The sequence below is a fragment of the Podarcis cretensis genome (assembly GCF_951804945.1).
Source record: "Podarcis cretensis genome assembly, chromosome: 10".
Classification (NCBI taxonomy): domain Eukaryota; kingdom Metazoa; phylum Chordata; class Lepidosauria; order Squamata; family Lacertidae; genus Podarcis; species Podarcis cretensis.
In genome coordinates this window covers 48,428,577-48,449,815 of record NC_137179.1, presented here as the reverse complement: position 1 = coordinate 48,449,815, position 21,239 = coordinate 48,428,577, and the positions used below count along the sequence as shown (strand labels likewise).

Genomic DNA, 21,239 nt, shown 5'->3' with positions numbered 1-21,239 from the left:
CAGACTTTCAGGAAGGCTGAGGCAGGCCAAGAAACTAGATCCCCTTGCGGATTAGGCAGGAATCCTGCCTGCTCAACCATAGAACTACTCTGGCAGATTGAACAGCTATTCATTCCAGAAAGCTCCTATAGCCTTATTATGGCTCCAGCTAGCAACTCTAAACTGGCTGTACTGCACTCCCACATTCAACAGTTTTTTGTCCTGCCCCCAGACCCACCACTTGTGCAACAGAATATTATCTACAAATTGCTGCTACAGGTTCCGACTGTGACTACCTCCAAATCCCTGTTCGTCTTGCACATGCTTTGTCTCTGTTTGAATCTTTGGCATTAATATAATTTTGTTTCTACCCTTAGTTGCATCTGACTCTTGAGCATCTTTAGGAGAAAAAAAAAAGGAATGGGAAAAAAATCATTCTATCAGCAAAATCCTATCCAGTCTGCTTGGAAGTAAGTCCCACTGAGGTCAATACAATACACTAGTGGCCAAAATTGTGGAAAACCTTTGGGAAAATGTATTTCCGAGGTTTGATGGCTCATAACACCTGATTGGCTCCCTAAAAACACTCATGCTCATTGGCTACATTCAAATGAAGGAAAACTACTGCATATCAACCTAAGCAAGTTGTGCTTCCTTTTTCTGGTTATTTGGCTATAACTTTTGATAGAATACAGATAATTGAACAAACTTTGTTGCATTACATTCTTCATCAAATTTCCTTTCCATTGATATATAATGTTATGGTATTACTCCAAAAAGAAGTAGAGCTATGAGCCATCAAACCTCAGAAACACACTTTCCCCAAAAGGTTTCCACAGTTTTGGCCACTAGTGTAAATAAATGTATTGAGGTCAATCCCCAATAAACGCACATTAAACTGCAGCCTTAAACATTCTACAAACATTCTACAAATAAAACCTTTAGTAATCTTCAACTTACTCTTGCCGGTGTGTTCTGCCTTGAAGTTAAGAACTACTATTCCAGATTAAGTGAACTGAGAATTGCACCCTGAATGTGAGAAATATTTCATTGCTCTTCTAGTGTGCTGACCACAGTTGGACTCAGGATCTATCAGGAACACTGCAATGAACACCCTGCATACTAGAGTTCTAGATAAATGATTCACTGTGACAAATCTTATCTTAATCAGAACTACAGACCTATTTTTTGAGAAGAAGTTGAGAAAGCAAGCAGTTGCAAAGGGAAGGAGACAACAAGAGAACTGTATTTCTGGCATTTTTTACTGGCACAAACAGCAGTTCTACTCTGTCCACCTCCCACCCTTCTTTGCAGCTGCCTAAAGTGCACATACATCTGTTGTAATTCAGAGGAGGACAAGATCATCATCTGACATAGCTGTTTCATTGATACTAATATCAGCCTTGGTTTCAAGATAAATTCCACTCCTAAGTCCAGGGACTCATTTTCAACCCTTCTGTATTTACTGTTCCTCCTTATCCATCCTTATTTTTTTCTGCTCAGTGGGCAGTCAACTAAACAGAAGCAGTCCTAGCAGAACAAATCAGGATCGTGAGGGCTATAGAAACAACTGTCAGCACCTGATGAATACATTAATCTTACCAATTATTATCATCTCTGTAATGGTCTTTTTAAAGATGTATCAATTCAGAACCATTCTGACAAACAGTGTAGTCTTCAGGTTCCCTTTTGGACACAGGTGCACAGAGCTCTACTTTCATTGTCCAATCTCCTTCAGCTATTGGAGAAAGGCCAGGTATCCCATCAAATCTCCTGGCTCTTTCTGTTGGCTGACTATCAATATCCAAAAGGTTTTAGGATATGTGAGATGGGGCAGAAGAATTATAAGTAACATCCTTTAGCGTGTGAAAAGAGCTTGGCTATTTCCCTCTCTGGGCTACAGTGACTTTTGAAATAATTTGGTAGTATGGTATCTAAAGCTTCTTGTCTGGAAATGTATAATGTATTATGAACTCCATGGTCCTCACAATATATAAGTAGGCATCTTGCATTGGTTCCGTTCATTAAACCCATCTTGTATGGAACTAACCATTAGATGCAGTATGTAGAAATGAACGTACAGATTTAGTCACTGAGCAATGTGTCTCTGTTCCTCCATCTTGGGATTTTCCCACAGAAGAAAAACCATCACTCAGGGTAGAGTACTCACTTATATACAAACATTCTTAGGATGATCCCTGGCATTTTCAGGTAAAGAACCCCATCTTTGACTGTCTTGGAAACCTGCTGTGAATCAGGACAGAAACTACGGGACAACTGATCTAAGAAGTATAAAGGCCACTCCATGAAACAAATGTATGAAACCTACACATGTATGAAAATGTATGAAACCCACATATAGATTGTCATGTGCATTGATTTAACATGCAAATACATGCACCATAAAATAACAGCCTGCATGACATCTCCTCAGCCTATGCTGATATGTTTCCTATTTACAAGAGGGGAAAAACCCACCCTAATTAGTTGAGGCTCAACTAATTGTGATTATGACTTGCTGATTTCCCCCGGCTCTAGATTATACACTTATACAGTCTCAATGGTAAAGGGGTATTATGAACATTGTTTCCCAAGACAATGCTACAGCAAAGTGAGAAATCAAGTGCTTGCAGTGGTTGGCCTTATTAGATGATTCTGATATGTAAATTCTTCCTTGGCAAGTTGTGCCAAAATTCAAAGTCGACTGAGTTCAATAGAGCGTATTCCCTAGATGTGTGCAGAAGACTGAAGTACTAGAAAACTAGGAAATCGTCCAAGATCTAGAAAATAGAACAGTGTGGAATGCTCCCACTCAGTTGTACCCTTCTATACCATACTCAATTCCATTCCTCCTCCAGAGTTTTCCATTCCCTCCTTTCAACTGTCAATCAGCATTCCATGGACACTACGCGTTCTTAGTCCTTACCAGGCTGTTTTGAGGATCCTCCGATTCACCCAACTTGTGTGTGGGGTTTCCCTACATATATATTTTTTGTACTTTTGCAAACCTTGTGGCCAAGAGCAAATAAGCATTTTGGGGAGTTATCATTGCATTCAGAGAATGAGACTTCCAGGCTGCTCAGCACTTTTGAAACATCTGACATGCTTTCCAAAGTGCGATATTGGTTTGTAAGTGTTGGTGTGGTTTCAGTTTCATATAACAGAGGGAACCATTTACAGTGCATTGTTAAGTTTAACTGTCCTTTATTACCTGGCCTGTGAGTTGTCACTTTTTAAATTGGTAGCACATCCCCATGTCCAAACAGAAGCACTGGAATGATTAACGAGTAAATGCTCTTGTAAACTGCTGTCGGGGAGGTGTTCTAAAGCAGCTGCTTAGAAAGCACAGGAGCCAACTTTTTAGATAGGGGCCAGCCTTAAACTGCAACGTTCTACACAGGACTGGGGTGTTCTTCATTTTTCTTTAACTATCTACTGTACATCTGTTTTCCTGCTTCTCTTGCTCAACCACTGTCTTTGCCTCCAGCTTTTCCTTATCTCTGGCCACTGTCAATGCCATCTTTCTGACTTGCCCCTTCTTCTCCCTCTCATTAAAAAAATAGCTAAAAATAAGGACAAAAATAAAACGGGGCTACTAGACATGGTAGAGTGCATCTTATGTTGGCCAAAATGTAATTTTGGGTGCTGTCTGTCATATGAAAATCAGATACGCAAGATGTATTAGCTGTAGTACAATCTGAGCAATGCTTTCAAATGCCACAGCACAGGAATGTCTTTCGGGGTGGCTGGGGCGCCTTTGATCTAGTCCTTTCTATTTCTTTTGATAAGTCCTTCACAGAAGCAGATCTGCATTTAAATCACTCTAAATGTCCATTGCCTTTGAATACTGCTATTCTGTCGCACAACACCAAAACAACTGTGAAACAAAAGAGACTCTAATCAAAAGGAAGCTATAAGGCACAATTCTTGTACTATAGTATTGATTCTTTATGCAGATCCCTATTAAATTCTTTCAGATTTGAAGCATGAGATCAACAAGATCTTAAAATATATTTATGAACTTTAGCTCTTTGGGGACTACGGAACCAAGGACAAACAGGTCCTTTGACTAGAGTTATTCTTATGTTATACATGAACATCTATGGATTATCTTCTTTTTACAAGCCAAACCAGGTTATTCATATTTGATATATTACTGACTCTTAGTGCAATTTCCAAATCACTTGTTCTGGGTTTGAATTAGGATTTCTGAAGATTGTGGGTGAAGTTATTTTAAAAATCTAGAGGATCTATATGTTTGATATGCTATTTATTGAGGAAGAAGCCTTGAATGGATATGCAATTGATAAATTAATTGAATAGAGACAAAGGAATTTCTAGCATAAGCTGTTCTAGCCATACATACATGAAATGCATGGTTTACTTCTTCCACCCCCAAAAAATTTAATTTGAACTGATGTGGCAGGGGAGAGGAGCAACAGGAATCTCTTGAAAAAAACTTTTTCTAAAAAAAGTTAGTGATATGGATTAATCTGTGGAAACTGAGCTGATATTAAAACAGAATGCCTTTTAGGATTTGCAGAGTTCTGGGTTTAATTTCAGACAGGTAACATAAGAACTGTAAGAAGTGAGAGAAGGGGTGTTGAAGTTGCCCATCAAAAGTTGACAACTGGAGACAGCTGACTGAGCACAAGTCTCACCTGGTCTTCCCAAATATGGTGCTCGTATTTAAATTCATCATTAATTCTAAATGCATATATATCAGGCGTAGCCAAAATGGTGCCTGCCATAAGCTATTAATACTACAGCTCCCATCATTCCTGACCCCGAGACATACTGACTTGGACTGAGTTGAAGTCAAATTACAGATGCATTTTATATGCAGATCTCTGTCCTCTTTACCGGTAATGCAACAGCTGCCAGACAGGTGTCAAGGTACTTACCCTTGTTGTTTTCACTTTATTGCCGGAAGAACAACTCCATCCTTTTCGATCTGGAAGAACTTTGCATTCTTCCCCTTCAAGACATGGCTGCATGTGGCACCACCATTTTTGTTCCACTATCGAAGCTAAAGAAGAAGAAGAAGAAGAAGAAGAAGAAGAAGAAGAAGAAGAAGAAGAAGAAGAAGAAAGGCATGTTGTTGTTTTTATATATATTGGTGCTATTTTTAACTCATTCCATGGAAATATTGTCAGGGCAATATTAGCAAAGTCATAAATGTCAACTATGATCTGCATTGTTTTAACAATAAATAAATATCTGCATAACGAAATCAAAACAAAAATTGCATATATGTGAATTTGAATAGCAATCAGAATGACATTAACCAATAAAGGGGCAGAAAACTGACCCAGTATCATGAAATGTTTGGCTTATTTTCAACATGTCTCTCTTTGGAATGGCTTAAAAGCCTCTCACATCTATTTAAATGTCTTTCAGAATTCGCATTTCTCCAGTTTCATTGAGCTGCTCTCATGTTAAAAGATTCATTATATTCTTTGCTTTCAGCCTATATTTCTTAACCCTTGAACATTCAGGTCTATTGTGTCTGGAAGAAATATATTCTCAAAAGATGATATAGTTACTGTTTCTGCGATAGCTGACATCGCAGCACCACGAAAACACAAGCTTCTTGCAGAGCATGTGACATGCAACAGGCAAAGGCACATGGACCATCTAAAAATCTCTCTCCTGAATGTAAAGAAAGCATTTATTTCCTTGTGCTGCTCTCATGTTAAAATGACTTCCTTAAAAAAAAAAAAAGAGATGGCATCACTCTTTGCCTTGATTTTTCTTCTTTGTGGCGAAAATAATATAAAGGAAATGTGAAACAGCAGCTCATGGAGCAAATACGCTGATGTAGCTTTAGCAGCAGATATTAAAATGAGCAAACTTGATACAGCCGTATGGGTGCTCGGAGTTTTACATCAAGTCCCTAGAGATTTCATTTCACAGCCAGGCTTGGTAATTCACTTTCAAATCTCCAGCTATCGTTCACCTTGGGTATATATATATATATACCTCCAAAGAACTCTCAATATCCTCCTTATCACTATAAATATTGGCAGGATTAAATGAAAGGCAATCGCTTGAAGAACTCGGCAGAGCATGACTCGAGAGGGAAGAACAAACCACAGAATGTGCCGCACCATCAACACAAGAAGGAGCTGCTCGTGTGGTACCTGCTACCTGCCCAGGGAAGCAGGAGCACTTGACTGTCTGCGATCTTTCTTCTATCTTGTTCTTATTACAACATCGGTGGAGAGCCACCACTTCACAAGTTCCAGTTTTAACATGATGAGCTGTGGAAACAAGAGGTTGACAGCAGTGATGACATTCATTTATTTATTTTGCACAATTTCTTTAAAAGCAGAAACACATCAACTTAAGAGGCTGTCTGCACTGTAGGTGTCGTCAGAAAGGTCTTCTGTGCTAAGGGAAGGGCTTATCTTGCTTCCTAGGCTGAGATAGCTTATAATTCCTTATTGCTCAGAACACAACAGCTATTTGGGGGCAGGAACATTGTATGTTTGGCCTCGTGTGGCTGGCTGCAGGCAGAGAAGACAATATAGGCAGAGAAGAAGAATAGCATTCAGAAAATAAGTGTTACCTGCAGAAGAATGCTGGCAGTATGGAGTGCTCCTGCTTAGGGTTTTAGACAGCCAGCCATGCCCTTTTCCAAGCAACTCCATTCCAACCCCCAACCCCCCAAAAGACACTCAGCATTCTGTGTCCATTCCGTGTCAGTCTTCATTCGATTGGGGAGGGGGTAGGGTGTTCCCTTAGGGGAGAGCTTTCCAAACTGTGTGTTGCGACACGTTAGTGTGCCCGCAGTGTGTAGGTGTGTCGCGTGAACACTCCTCGCATTCCTCCTAGGGGTGCAAAGGGGTTAGTTTAACCTCTGGTTTGCTAGTAAAACTGAATTACTGTGTCGCGAAATGATGCATGTCCAAAAAGCATGTCACCAACTTGAAAAGTTTGGAAAGCTCTGCCTTAGGGTTTCCCCCCACCTTACATATTTCTGGTACTTTGGGGTTGCCCCAGGCATACTGATACCATCTTATTATTGGTGGCCCCGTCTTAGCTGCAAATTTCAGCTCTAATGCAGATGAATGTACTTCAAACATATTTCCTGATAGTGTAAGAACTGGAGTTATTTCAAGAAGTACCACAGAAAACATTTCATTCTGGAAAATGTCGGCACGTGTTTTTCAAAGGGAGGGAGGGATAAGTGTGTCAGCCTGTAAAGAAACATTTAATTTCTTACAATATTATTTAAAATATAACCTAGCTTTCCAAATGCATTTTGCTCAAGGTAACTAACAATAGACACAAAAAGTATAACGAAAGCATTGTAAAATAACATATAATGGACAACAAAAAAGATGAGATTAAAAACAGCAGGCCGCAAAAACTAAAAGCTGTAAACCAAAACAGAATAAAGGCAGTGAGAAGTCAACCAAGCAACCCCAAAGCTTCTGAAACAGGAAGTTCATCATCATCAGGCACAAGGAACGGTTCGGAAACCAAGGTGCGGAAGCAGCGCCAGATGTTCGGCTTCCAAAGAACGTTCTTAAACCGGATCACTCACTTCCGGGTTTGTGACGTTTGGGAACCGATTTGTTCGACAACTAAGCCGTTCGACTACCAAGGTACCACTGTAATAAGACAGGCCTCCCTGGGCAGAGTCTAATCACGCTACCCAAGAAGGCTCTCTGGTGCAGTCCCACCAATCCTGTTACTTTTACATGTTTACCATCTTTCATGTGAAAATTTATCATCTGTGTGTCTGCTTTACTCAAGTGACCACGTATTTTGAGAAATGAGGGGGGAGGCAGTGCAAATTCTTCACATGCCAATAAGCTTCTTGCTGGAGAGATGCAAAACCTCTGTTTGCTATCCATCGATTAAAAAAAAAGTTTTCTCCCAATAACAGTTTTGAAATATTTTGTTGCAGGTGATGCTTTGCTATGCCAAGTATTATTTTGTTCTGTATTAGACTTTATGGGATGCACGCTCAATATGATGAACAATGCCGAGAGTGGAAAATCAAACATATTCAGACAGTATCAATATTGTCTCTAGTTCAAGGTGAATGTTAATGACACAGAATACCATGATATACCAACTGAAAGGAATTGGTAGCTTACTGGAAAAAGCTTCCAGTTCAGGGATCCAGTATTTCTGTGAAACAAACAAACTAACAGATGCTAACCTCTCTTTTAAACAATATAAGGAAGCAGGACAGCCAGTTTCTTAGGAAGCATGACGGATGCAGAATATTCAGGATGGAATATCATTATGGAAGGACCTGAAAACAACATTATTTCTTCAAACAGACTGGCAGAGTTTAGGACTTGGCCCCTAAGTGCTTAGAAAAACTTGGGCAGCCTCAGAACTTGAATTTTAAGTCCAGCTAACAACATTTCTAAAATAGAATATACTAACATTTTGTTTCCACAACACAGACTTGACACATAATGTCTTGTCAGTTACGTTTTGATTAACATGCTCATGATAAATTAACTTTATTGAGTAATCAAGACCTGAAAATAGAGACACAGTCCTTTTTGTGGAAGACATGGGTTGATGGTGGGATTTATACATTAGATCAGTTAATAGGGTCAGATGGAGAATTTTTGCCATTTGCAGTTTTGCAGTTTAGGTAGCACTTATCCACTACTGCTGAATGCTAGTGTCTTCAACTAGAGCAGTTTTAGAGTCTATTTTTGGACTGTTAGCTTTGAGTGCCTCAGCATCTCCTGTGCTGCTGGAGGAAATAAATGGATATTTGCAGAAAACTAAACCCATTAATAGCTGTTTATAAATGTTTATTGGAATGCTGTAAATTGAATGTTCAGGAACTTAGAGGTGAATGGAAACAGAGAGTTAGAGTGTTCCATTAATCTCCATCAATGGAAAGTTCCTTTAGCATCCACATGCAGGGTTTCTTTAAATTTAAAAATGAGATTGACCCAACAAAAGCAGATGTTTGGAGTGTACTATACTTCATGGCACCTCAACAAGAAGGTATTGTCTGATTCACAAAGATGTTGGTAATGTAATGTTGAAAATGTCTATTCCAGATCATATGAAGAGCCTGCTGGATCAGGCCAATGACCATCTAGTCCAGCATCCTGTTCTCTCACACACCCCAGCCAAAGTAAGTCTGACAGTAATTCTCTACTGTCAAAAGCACACACCTAACAGCAGCCTTAAGGTGCCCCAGATACACATACACACACACACCCTTGCATGGATGTCCATGCACTCTTAAACTATATACCTGTGGTGGGGACAAACAGATGGACAACTTAAGTGGATCCTGAGAGCCCTTATGTGTCAGGATGCTGTCAGCAGCTCCCGGCTGGTTGCCCAGGAAAGTATAAAGACAATGATAGGTTTCTTACTGTCCTTTTTTCATTCAGTGTTTACAGAGAGAGACTATAGAACCCAGACTCTTGGGTAATGACATTGTCCTGAGTGAATTCCACCCCCCTTCTCTCCCACTTCCTTATTCGTCACTCTCATCATCTTCTCTACGGGTGCTGCTATATGCCCTCTGTCTTTGAGCTCTTTGCTCTCCTACTTTCAAGGCTTGCCAGGTTCTGGGGTGTCTGGAAAGCTTTCCGATGACACCGTGTCTATCAGCTGTCACCTCGCTTCCTCCTCTCCTATTATTTCCCAATTTCCCCCCTCATTTGCCTAAGAGCTGTGACCTCCTGCAAACCACTGTTGTAAATCTATACTGTCTTCCTCTTCCTCCTCCCTGAAAGGGTCAGGTTGTGGAGGCAGTCTCCACCATTCCTCCTCTGCCCAGTCCCTGACATTATGGTGGCAAAAAGATTTATATTGCAAGGCTGCAAGGATAAACATCCACCACCCATTACTCAGTGGTCAGATGAACTTACTGCCCTTTCTTCATTTGAACAGACTGATTATAATTATCACTTTTGTCTAGACACCAATTTGGACTATTAATCTAAAACAGGGTGGATGGAATATTCTTATTGATAATGTCAAGCTGCCATTGATTGTTGATTAAATGATGATGATGCCCCATTACACTTGCTAATAAAAAACTGAAGGATAACCCCCATACACAACATGGGCTTTCAAATGGACTTTGGTGGTCATGAACTGAGCTGCGGATGGATGGAGTGCTTTGGAGCTTTCAATGGACTGGCATTTGCCACAAAAAGGCAACCCTGGTGTATAAGCGGTGTGGTTGATAATTACCACAAAAACTGTGCTGCAGAAAACTCGGGCAAATTTTAACTCTTATTCTTCTGGAAGGCAGAATTACAATAAGGTAGAATGAAACTCTTGAGACTGGAAGGAATAGTCATGGATATGGGCCTTCATATTTCAGTTACTAACAAGCAGGTCTCCTCAATCTCAGCCTTGTTTTACACGTAGATCATGCAGTGCTTTCTATTGCTATGGCTGGTCATTAATTTATCACTTTTAGAAAACTGTGTGATGACCACAAGTTGCTGGCTTTTGGGAAGAGGCTGTGAATCAGAGAAAGATTGATAGATCAATAGACAGAACATGATTGGTAGAGCAAAGGTTCTATGTTCAGCTCCCCACATCTCCACTTAAAAGGATTATAGGCTGTGGGGCTGGAAACACCTCTATCTCAGCCTTACAGAGCAACTGCCTGTCAAAGTACTGGAGCAGACAGACTAACAGTATAAGGAAACTTCATGTATTCATAGGCACAAATAGAAACAAAAGCAGCCATCAAGTTGGATGCTCATTCATGTGCACTAACTCACAAGCCTGGAAATTTATGTTGTCAAACAATAAATCTCAGCAAACAGGACAGTAAAGAATTAGCAGAAATGTAAATTTTGGTCCCTTTCTACTCTTATAGTACAATTCTATATTCAGACGCTTATTCCCTGGTAAGCATGTAAACCTTAGTGAGCTTTGGCCCTAATTCCCCTTCTCTCTGAAATTCTTATTTACATTCTGGGTTGTCTCACTGATTCTTAAGACTTCGTTTGCTTCCACACAATTCTATTTAATAGTTTTTACACAGCACAACTGGCTCCCTAGAGATGCCACATTCCACCTTCTAAGCAGAAATCAAGCACCACCTATATGCACCAACGGGCACCTGAAATGCAAGCTATTTAATATATTTAGTTTGTTGTAAAACACTTTGAAAACAAATTAGTGCTGAAACAAAAACTTTAAAGGCTGCAGATTTCTCATTCTTTAGCCATTAGTGAGAATAAATGGGACGTCTTTAGGTTTTCATGCCAACGTAATCAAATTAAACAGAATGGTCAATTAAATTTATGAATGCATTTCAAAGGATGATGGTGCGGAAGTGCATTTCAATAGATTAGATTAGATCAGTGAATAATCTAAACAACAGATTAGACCAGTGAATAACCAAATTTCCCAATAAAGTACAAAATAGAAATGTAACTTTCATTTGATTTTTAATGAAGAAAACAATGACTTTCCATATAAGAAATGCCTACATTTCAATGCAATAAAATTCATAGAAGTTCAAAAGTTTGCTTAATTTGATACTACATTAAGTAGTATCCAAGGGGAAATTAGGGAAGAGGGGCAATACAAACAAAAAAATATTGTATATTCTAAATGTCCTGAACTTCAAAAGATAAACTGATAGCATGAAAAGAAACCTATTAAGTCACTAATGCACAGACCACTATCTTATGTGCGGACCCAACAGCATCTTGCACAAACCAGAAAGCATTTCAACTCGCTCAAGAAAGTGAAGGGGTTCTGTGACTTTTGCCTATTTCACCTTCCTGCTTCAAACTCCTTGTCATATCCTTTGCTGTTCTGAAAAGTTCACAAACAGAACTGGGGGGAGGCACATCAGGTTAAGCGGGAAGCTAAGAAAGCCCCATTCCAGGAATCCATCTCTTCTCATGGAAGTTAGGAACCATGCCTTCGTGGAAAATATGGGCCCATTAGATATATTTCTCTCCACCCTGCACTCCAGATAATTCCCTATTATTAATTTAGCTCAAACCACAACCCAAGTTCTGCAACTCTTCTCACTGTTTTTTCCCAGAACAATCATTATCTGACAATAATTAAATAATGATTCGTATTAGTCATCCAAAGTATCTAAAATCCCACACAGAGAAGTAATGAAACCACTTAGAAGCCATTTTGGCATGGAAGGGGTATATAAAATAAAATGATAAGAAGAATAAGAAGAATAAGAATAAGAATAAAAAATAAAATATTGAGTTCTATGGACTTTGGAGAACCCATACACAATTGTTAACAATGACATCTATGGATTTTGGAGAACCCATACACAATTGTTAACAATGATATCCACACAAGCTTAAGGTTACACTATGATGACAGTAATTTCCACATCGATTAATTATAAGGCAGATGTCTGTCTCTATCTGCCTTAATATGGCTTCCCATCAGTTCACTATTACTTACACACACTTTAAAATATAAATGCCGACATTTTATGGACTGTACAACAATAATAAAAAAACTAGTGTGACTAAAATGTTTTTTCAACTCACAGCCCGAATCAGCATGTTATTATTTCGTAACCAGATTGTGGCAGGTTGGTTTTTCCCCAAAACACAATGAATGTTTGCTTAGTTCATACTGATTGACACGGAAAGCAAATGTAGGCTATCTTTCCTCTACACTTCAGCAATCTCGATGTGTCACTTCTGTCTCAATGTGTCACTCCAAAAAGCAAGACCATGCAGTTTTTTATAGCCTTGCTGCATAATCTTTAAATGTTTGCGGTTGTTCTAGTCACCCACCATAGTTCTGGTGGACTACAAAATCCAGTGGACATAGATACTCCAGATAAAAAATTTAAAAAAGTTTTCTTTGGTAAATGTAAAAAAAAAAGTCAAATACATGTATTTCTTTTACAATATATGCTGCTGATGCTTTTTTTTCTCTCTCTCTCGTAAGCCACTCTGGGAATTTCATTGATCATTGAAGATTGAGGCTTACATTTTAGGAACAAATATATTCTGGGCTTATCCACACTTCATCTAAGCATGGGTCCAAGGTTTTTCTTTCATCTTGCCACTTTCCCTGAGAATGGGCTACAACCCATTCTCTTTAAAGCAAAGTACCAACCAATTAGCTTGGATTCTAGAACTAGTGCATTGGCTTCTACGTGTTATGGTCATGTTACAAGCAGGGGGTCAGCCAAAATTTGTGCTTGCCATGGACTTTGCACCTGGGAAGGAACAGGGTCCTCCTCAGCTTTGGAGGCAATTGCAGGGACAAGATGCCATTCTCACCCTTTCACCCCCTCACATCCAGATTTAAGCTATAGAGTGAAGGGACACTCACCGTGGCAACTGTAATGAGTTAATTTTTGGCATCCTGATCCCCACCCTAAAAAATGTGGGATAATGGGATCATCCATGAGCAAATTCTGAAGTTCTGTCAAAGTGACTGGGTGCACTTCATCATTTTGTCCTTGAAAGCTCACCATAAAATGTGGTTTGTTGTGCTCCTTCTTTTGAAGCTTTCTTACCATTTCTGGTGTGATTGTGGCTATTGTTGCCTTGCCAGCTTCAAGGCTTGATTGTACTGGCAAAACTGCACTTAACGTGTGCAGAGCTGTGCCCCCATCTAAGAACAAAACTGAACATTTAAAAAGTGGGTTTGGAATATATTTTGGGCAGGGGGAGCAATCAATGATGGTTGAGGAATGGGAACGAGGCCTTAGAGCTGATGGGTCTTGTACAGAAGCCACTTCAAATAGTCTCTAGCATTCCAGACTTTTGTGCCTGCCCCATTATGCATGAAAAATAGATGTAAAATGTGAGCAGTCTACCATATGGATTTCTACGACTGAGTGGAGAAAATCCAACAACACAGCAAGCAGCTTCTAGGGGTCACTTCAAATGGTACAGTAAATCTTCATGTGATAACTCTGATTCATGCAGCAAGATGTTGTACAATGCTTCCATGGAACAGCCACCTCCATAAGTATATTTCACATATAAAGACAGCTTCCATTTCTCATAGATAAGATGATAGATAGATGATGAGATAGATAGATAGATAGATAGATAGATAGATAGATAGATAGATAGATAGAGTGGTACCTCGGGTTAAGTACTTAATTTGTTCCGGAGGTCAGTTATTAACCTGAAACTGTTCTTAACCTGAAGCACCACTTTAGCTAATGGGGCCTCCTGTTGCCGCCGTGCCGCCAGAGCACGATTTCTGTTCTCATCCTGAAGCAAAGTTCTTAACCAGAGGTAATATTTCTGGGTTAGCGGAGTGTGTAGCCTGAAGCGTATGTAACCTGAAGCATATGTAACCTGAGGTACCACTGTAGATAGATATAGATAGATGATAGATAGATAGATGATAGATAGATGATAGATAGATAGATAGATAGATAGATGATAGATAGATAGATAGATAGATAGATAGATAGATAGATAGATAGATAGACAGACAAGATTCAGCACATTTTAAAAGAAATTTATTAACTGTGGGAAATTACTTTCATTTTGTTAATTGCATGGCAGAAAAGGCAACTTACAGATTAAAAGAAAAACTATTATCATAAATTGTTTTACATAGATGCTTTTCAAAGCTTCACAAACCTTTTTGTCATTCTAGTACTGTAGCATTGAGGGAAGAAAAGACAGTGGTCACCATCGTCTCTTCATCCCAATATCACTAAAATAATGCTACATTATGATCAGAGGCATCGTGCAGGGATATGGCAGTCCGCAAGGCTGCTGATTATAGCTCCATCACTGCTTCTGATACTAGAGCAACTAACTTTAAAAAGTGAAGGGGGGAAAGCCACAGCCACCACGAAAGCCCCATTCTCCCAACTATAACTATTTTAAGCATTTACCTTCCTCCACCCTCACCTCAAAAGCCTGAAAATGCCACCCCACTTTTGCAGCTTGCAAACAGGGCTGCATAAGTAGGAAGGCATTTTTGGCTAAGTGCTGCAACAATAAATAGGCAACAATACCACATAATGGGAGAACATGGGGGATTGCTTTTGTGCTATATGAATTATCACGTTGCTGTTGTTTAGTCGTGTCCGACTCTTTGTGACCCCATGGACCAGAGCACGCCAGACACTTCTATCTTCCACTGCCTCCCGTAGTTTAGTCAAACTCATGCTGGTAGCTTCGAGAACACTGTCCAACCATCTCATCCTCTGTCGTCCCCTTCTCCCTGTGCCCTCCATGTTTCCCAACATCAGGGCCTTTTCCAGGGAGTCTTCTCTTCTCATGAGGTGGCCAAAGTATTGGAGTCTCAGCTTCAGGATCTGTCCTTCCAGTGAGCACTCAGGACTGATTTCCTTAAGAATGGATAGGTTTGATCTTCTTGCACTCCATGGGACTCTCAAGAGTCTCCTCCAGCACCATCATTCAAAAGCATCAATTCTTTGGCGATCAGCCTTCTTTATGGTCCAGCTCTCACTTCCGTACATCACTACTGGGAAAACCATAGCTTTAACTATATGGACCTTTGTTGGCAAGGTGATGTCTCTGCTTTGCTCCAACAGGGTTAGAAGTGTGGCAATGGGAAGATTTAGCAAATATGCATATTTCTAACTGCAGGCACCCAACGCCTCTACAAATACCGCCTGGTATATTCATGGAAAGCAGTTCTAGAAGCCCCAAAATGGGTCTTGATATGTGTTAAACTCGAAGATGTTGAGGCTGGAAGAGCTGCCTCTGCAACACAATTAGCCTACTTAGTCCAGGTGGCTGGAGGATGGCAAAGAGAGTTCTTATGACAACACACTGCAGAAAAAAGTGCCTTTTCAACCTTTAGAAGAAGAAAAACAACCAGCTAATGAATAGTTTGCCATGGTGATGTTGCCAAACCTGCTGCACTGTGCCAGGAATAAATCTCATTCATCATCTTCACTGCCAACCACCAGTTACTGCCATCTGCACACAAAGACTTTTGCCCCCTTGGCAAAAAATCAAGGATAACTGTATTGTAATTGCATTCTCAGGAAGAAAGCTCCCTAACAGTCAACAGAAAAGATTGAGATATCCAACGTGCACCAAAGATATGCAGAACTTGACTTTGTGGTCAGTTATCTCAGTTAAGTGGTAAGGAGGGAAATGCGCTGGATTAATAGAAATAGCTGGCTCAGATTCATCTGGGCACCCAAACTTTAGAAAAAAATCAATCAACCAGACGGAGCACTTCATGTAGAATTTTTGGACCAGCAGCATTTTCAGCCATCCATTTTGGCTTAGCAAAGATAATTTCATTCACGCACTCTTTCAGTATTGGTCAGTAAATGTTGCTGGCAGAATCCTGTCACTTCTCCTTTTAAGGGTTATGGCTACCTTTCATGGTGGAGGTTACAAATCATAATTTGCTGGGCAGTATAAATAATGTGAACTCTGGGGATTCAAAAATAGCACCAACGTTTATAGCAAATGTGGAAGTCTCTTCCAAAACACATTTGTCAAAATACTTAATTTTCAAATCTCCTTTAGTATGAATATCTTAATTTTTTGCCTCACCTAGAAACCTTAAAATGAATTTGTTTCACTTATGAATTTCGACTAATAGTCTCAAAAGCAACATATAATTATAAAACAACCAACCTACATAACTGAGAAAATCAGAACATTACATTAAAAAAAGAAATCACAACTAAAACAAGGTCAAGTAGCAGCAATAATCAGTAGTCCATAAATACTAAAACAAACAAACAAAAAGGTACTCTATTAGAAGAGAATAATTTGACAGCTTTGGTGAGTAATAAAGGTATCGCTGCAATGAAAATAATACAGGTACCTCACAAATCTGCCAAAGGAAGGTGCTGCAAAGATGGGGCATCATTCTGCGAGAAGAAACATACACTCACACATTTAAAATCAACAGAATTCATGTGGCACTGACTTCCCAAACCTAGTGAATTGTAGGCCAAAACATCGCAAGGGCAGTGTCAGGGACTGGACAAAGGAGGAAGGATGGAGACTGCCTCCCTCTCCTGAACCTTCCAGAGAAGAGGAAGACAATATAGGTTTATAAGCAGTGGTTTGTGGAAGGTCACGGCTCAGAGGTAGATGGGGGGCAAAGTTGGGAAATGATGGGAAAGTAGGAGGGGGAAGCAGAGCTGACACATCATCACTAGAAAGCATTCCAGACCCCCCCCCTTCTCCCAGAACCCAGCAAGCATTGAAAGTAGGAGCGCAAAGGGCTCAGAGGCAAGTGGCCCTAAGCAGCCACCGTAAGGTGTGTACTGCTGATGATGACTGAGGAGAGAAGGGGTGTAGATTACTTGGAGCAAGGCCAATGCTCCAAGAGGCTGCATTTCTAAGCCCCTCTCTGTGAATATTGAATAAAAGACGACGTTAAGAGCTTTCCTTGCCAGCTTTCCTGGCAACCTAACATGGGGGGAAGATTGGATTCCCTGATGCCTAATAGGCAGTAGGTTGGGGGAGGCTGGTACAGTGTGTGGGGTAGGAGCTCATAATTCAGTGGTAGAACATCTCTGCTTTCCATGAAAAAGGTCCCAAGTTTAATCCCAGACATCTCCAGGTAGGGTTGGCAGAAACTGTGCAGAGCCACAGCCAGTCAGTATGACATTTGTGAGTTAGGTGGACCAATAGTCTGATTCCGTTTCAAATGAAATGCAAATGGTGAAAGTTGCAAATCTCACCCTGAGACATAAATGTAATGCTCACCACATACAATGTTCATTGTTTTCTCTCTCTTTTCATGGGCCACATACCCATCAAAGTCTGAGCTCAGCAAGAAGAAGCCACCTTCAGGTTTGAAGGAGTGTTGAAAATAAACTGGCAGAAATAGTTTGTATTTTCTTTAGTACTCCAGTAGACAGGCTGTGGCTTTATGGGATAAGCCACATTATTTTATTGGCAGTATGGATGAAATGTTTTATGTGTTGTTGTTTTCAATCACCTAAATGTAAACAGCAAATATCATCGAATACAAATACAACGGAAGTGTATCATTCTGGATCATCGCTCAGCTTTGTATTACAAAAAACTAATATGTACACTGAACTGAGGCACATTTCAAGTAAAAACATGAGAGACAAGCCTATTGATAATTAGAAATGCTTGATGCAGTCCTCATATGGAGGACTGTACCACTTCAGTTTACATGGTAATTTTTAAGCATTAAGCAGGAACACTTTCTAACATCAGCCTGTGTCAAAATTCAGTTAACACAGTCCTTGCATGAAAAATATAACACCACAATTAAATTTGTTGGAATCATCCACGGGAGTGTATAGGCCAAACAGAGAATCACATCAGATTAACATCAGGCACTAAACCATCATGAACATGCTGCATGTGCTCATACTAATCACTCTTTCAATATTGATCAGAAAATTAAATTTAAAGCGAAATATAACACTTCTCTTCCATGTTTACAACCTAGTCCTGTCCAGAGGCTATTAGAGCGAACTAGGCTTCGATGGGCTCTGTGTCATAGGAACATAATGGAAACAGCTCAGTAGCAAATGATAGTGCAGACAAGCTGAATTTAATCTGGACGAAGACTTCCTCCAAGTTCTAGAGACATGTGAGCATGAAGCCCACTTCCTGCATGTCTGCATATCTGCACCCTCTTCAAAAAAAAAACACAAAAAAAAGTAGTGAAAGGAAGCATGAGCCATTAGACTTAAGTAGAAAGAAATATTCTTTCCCTCCGTTAGCTGCTCCTTCTAAAGGAGTGCAATCTGATCCAGAACTGGTTGCCACAGAAAACACCTATCAACAGTGCCTCCATTTTGTTTATTGGCCCTTATTGGCCCTTTGCTGCCTCCAGGCACTGATCCAATACTTGCAGACACACTTGATTGAGATGAAATGTAACATTTCAAATGACTGAGATGAAATGTAACATTTCCATGTTCCTTATTGTTCTTTTCGTTTTTGCTTTGTTTAAATATTTTTTGTAGGATGCACACCGAGTAATAGCTACTGGGATCCAAGAAATTTAATTATTAGTAAATAAACTCCATTTGCCTCTTACTTGTGGTTTCAGATCGAGTTTAAGTTACATGTGTACAACTGGTCTGGTCATCTCTTTCACTCCTGTAATCTTTAAAAGTATGGATGCCCTCTTCTGGCCCATATCATTTCACTTAAAGTAGCTGCAACTGCATTTTTAGAAATGGTGTAAAGCAAGTGTGGTCAGGGCTCATCCATTCTTTACCGCTGAACTGGAACACAAGTCAATCTGCAGAAAATCCAATTGACATTTGTTCTGATTCAGTGATAAACAGCACGTTTTCCTGGGGGAAACAGTGAGACAGAAGACCTCTCAGACCTGTGCTTGGAAAGCACAGGAAAAATAGAAGTGTTTATAAGCCCTTAATTAAACTAGAATAATCCTCCCTCTCCATATTTAAATACACCTCCCACAACATATAAACAACCCCGTTTAAAAATACTGTGCTCATTTTTAATATTTTACTTTTCAGCTGTTTCTGCATAATTTCAGAAGACTTGCCTAACTCAACGGAGTTTTGAAAAAGCTTCGTAGGCTATCACTTCAGGTTGCTCACTGGGGGGAAAAGTCTTAATTTTTAAAGTTCAACTTCATTCAGCAGGCCTCGGGCAAAGCTGTTTGATGAGCATAGTCAGGGGAATAGCTCTACTCAGACCTTCGGGGGGGGGGGAAGGGGGCTAACAAGGCACACCACTAGTCTTGTGAAATCCTCTCTTTTAAAGCGATCTCCCTTGGTATGACCTTCCCCTCCGTATTATCGATCCCATATAAATACTGAGTCTCTAAGTCATAGGCCTGATGAATCAATAGCATAACTAAATAAAGTCAAAGAATTAAAGTAGCCTGAGCAGGGAGACAGGTAATTGTTGAAACACACACACACACACAGAGAGAGAGAGAGAGAGAGAGAGAGAGAGAGAGAGAGAGAGAGAGAGTATATGCTTGCAGAAGGCACCAAACAACCTCCTGCTATCATGGGTTTTGTTTGTGAATAGGTTTTATCCTAACTCCAAGAGCTCTGTTTTAAAAGGTTCCCAAAACTCTACTGAAAACATGGAACTTCTTTCTAACATGAAATACAGTTATATCCTGATGTGTAACAACTTGCCACACTGCGACAAAACTAGTGCCTCTTACTATGATGGAAGCTGTGTTCCTTAAAGCACTTAGATCTTCCATACAATACAGGATATAGACTTGTCCTCCTTAGCTTGTCCCCAAAGTTTGAAATTCGCTGCTTTGGATAACAAACTTGCCCAGCTTGTAAATGCTCTGATATATTATGAATGGCGCTGTCAGGTGCTGTTCCGGTTGCTCGAGAGTAACCAGGCAAGACTGCCAAAGGCTTTATTTTGGTGCAAACTATTTACAGTGAAGAGCGTCGTAAGTTCATGTCTGGCTCAATCGTTAGCAGAATCTGGGAGTGGTCTGTTTTTGTACCTCCCGCAACATAAAAGTCTCGTCACCCCCAGCCTTTTCCGCCCCTCCCTGCACCTCAGACTACTGCGCAGGATGGGCGCTGGCAGGGGCGTGCTTAGGCTCAGTGTTAAGGCTCTTCCTAGCATCCTCTGGTCCTTGCACCTCTTCTCCACTGGAGGTGGGGCTTTCCTCCTCGCCGGAAGAGGAACTGCTTCACGAGATTTTCAGAGGCTCCCTGTAACACAACTGCCCTTCTATCTCTCCCCTTTGAGCCACTGGCAGTTCCCTGACAGGCGCTTTCTCCAAAAGTTCTTCCCAGGCTCAGGATGTAAAATGAGATGCTGTGAAATTCTGTCCATGTGCAGCCGGCGCTCAGCAGTCCAGGCATGAACAGCAGGTGCTTTGTATGCATATGTGCAAATGGTTTTAATGCAGTGCTTTACTGAAACGCAAGGCTGTCGTGATGGCTGTGTTCACTGTTGCAAGAGGTATGCCTCTGAATACCAGTTGCTGGGAATCACAGTGTTGATCTCGGGTATTCTAAACTAGATAGGTCTTTGCTCTGATCCAGCAGGGAAGGCTCTTCATATTTTCCTACTTGCATGATAGGTAGAGGGTACAGAGAAGTGCATACAAGCAAGCAAGCAGGCTGGTGGAGCTATTATGCAGTACAGAAACGCTGGTTTGCTGGAGAAGGGGCAGGGATCTCTATCCTTTCTTTGTTATCCCCCAGCCAGCCAGCTAGCTACCTACCTAGCTAGCCAACTAGATAGCTAGCAAGTTATTTTGCATCTTAGGAAAGTTGAGGGACCTTATATACAATTACTTATTTATTAGGTTAAACCTCGTCCTCTTGCCGATTGCTATAAACTACATGATCAGTACATCCA

At 40.3% G+C, this 21,239-nt stretch overlaps 1 protein-coding gene across 3 annotated transcripts in view; it reads right to left on the bottom strand.

Annotated features, from left to right (window-relative positions):
• TAFA2 (TAFA chemokine like family member 2) overlaps positions 1-21,239 on the bottom strand; it is a 131,464-nt gene that overhangs the window by 19,469 nt on the left and 90,756 nt on the right. For all 3 annotated transcript variants that reach the window (XR_013843196.1, XR_013843197.1, XM_079994451.1), the window contains exons 3-4: positions 6,090-6,242; positions 4,884-5,008 (exon numbers count right to left, since the gene is read on the bottom strand). Coding sequence is in view for 1 of the 3 variants with exons in the window: in XM_079994451.1 (XP_079850577.1) it covers positions 4,884-5,008; positions 6,090-6,242 (278 nt within the window). In the remaining 2 variants the exon portion in view is untranslated. The remainder of the gene's footprint in view (positions 1-4,883; positions 5,009-6,089; positions 6,243-21,239) is intronic.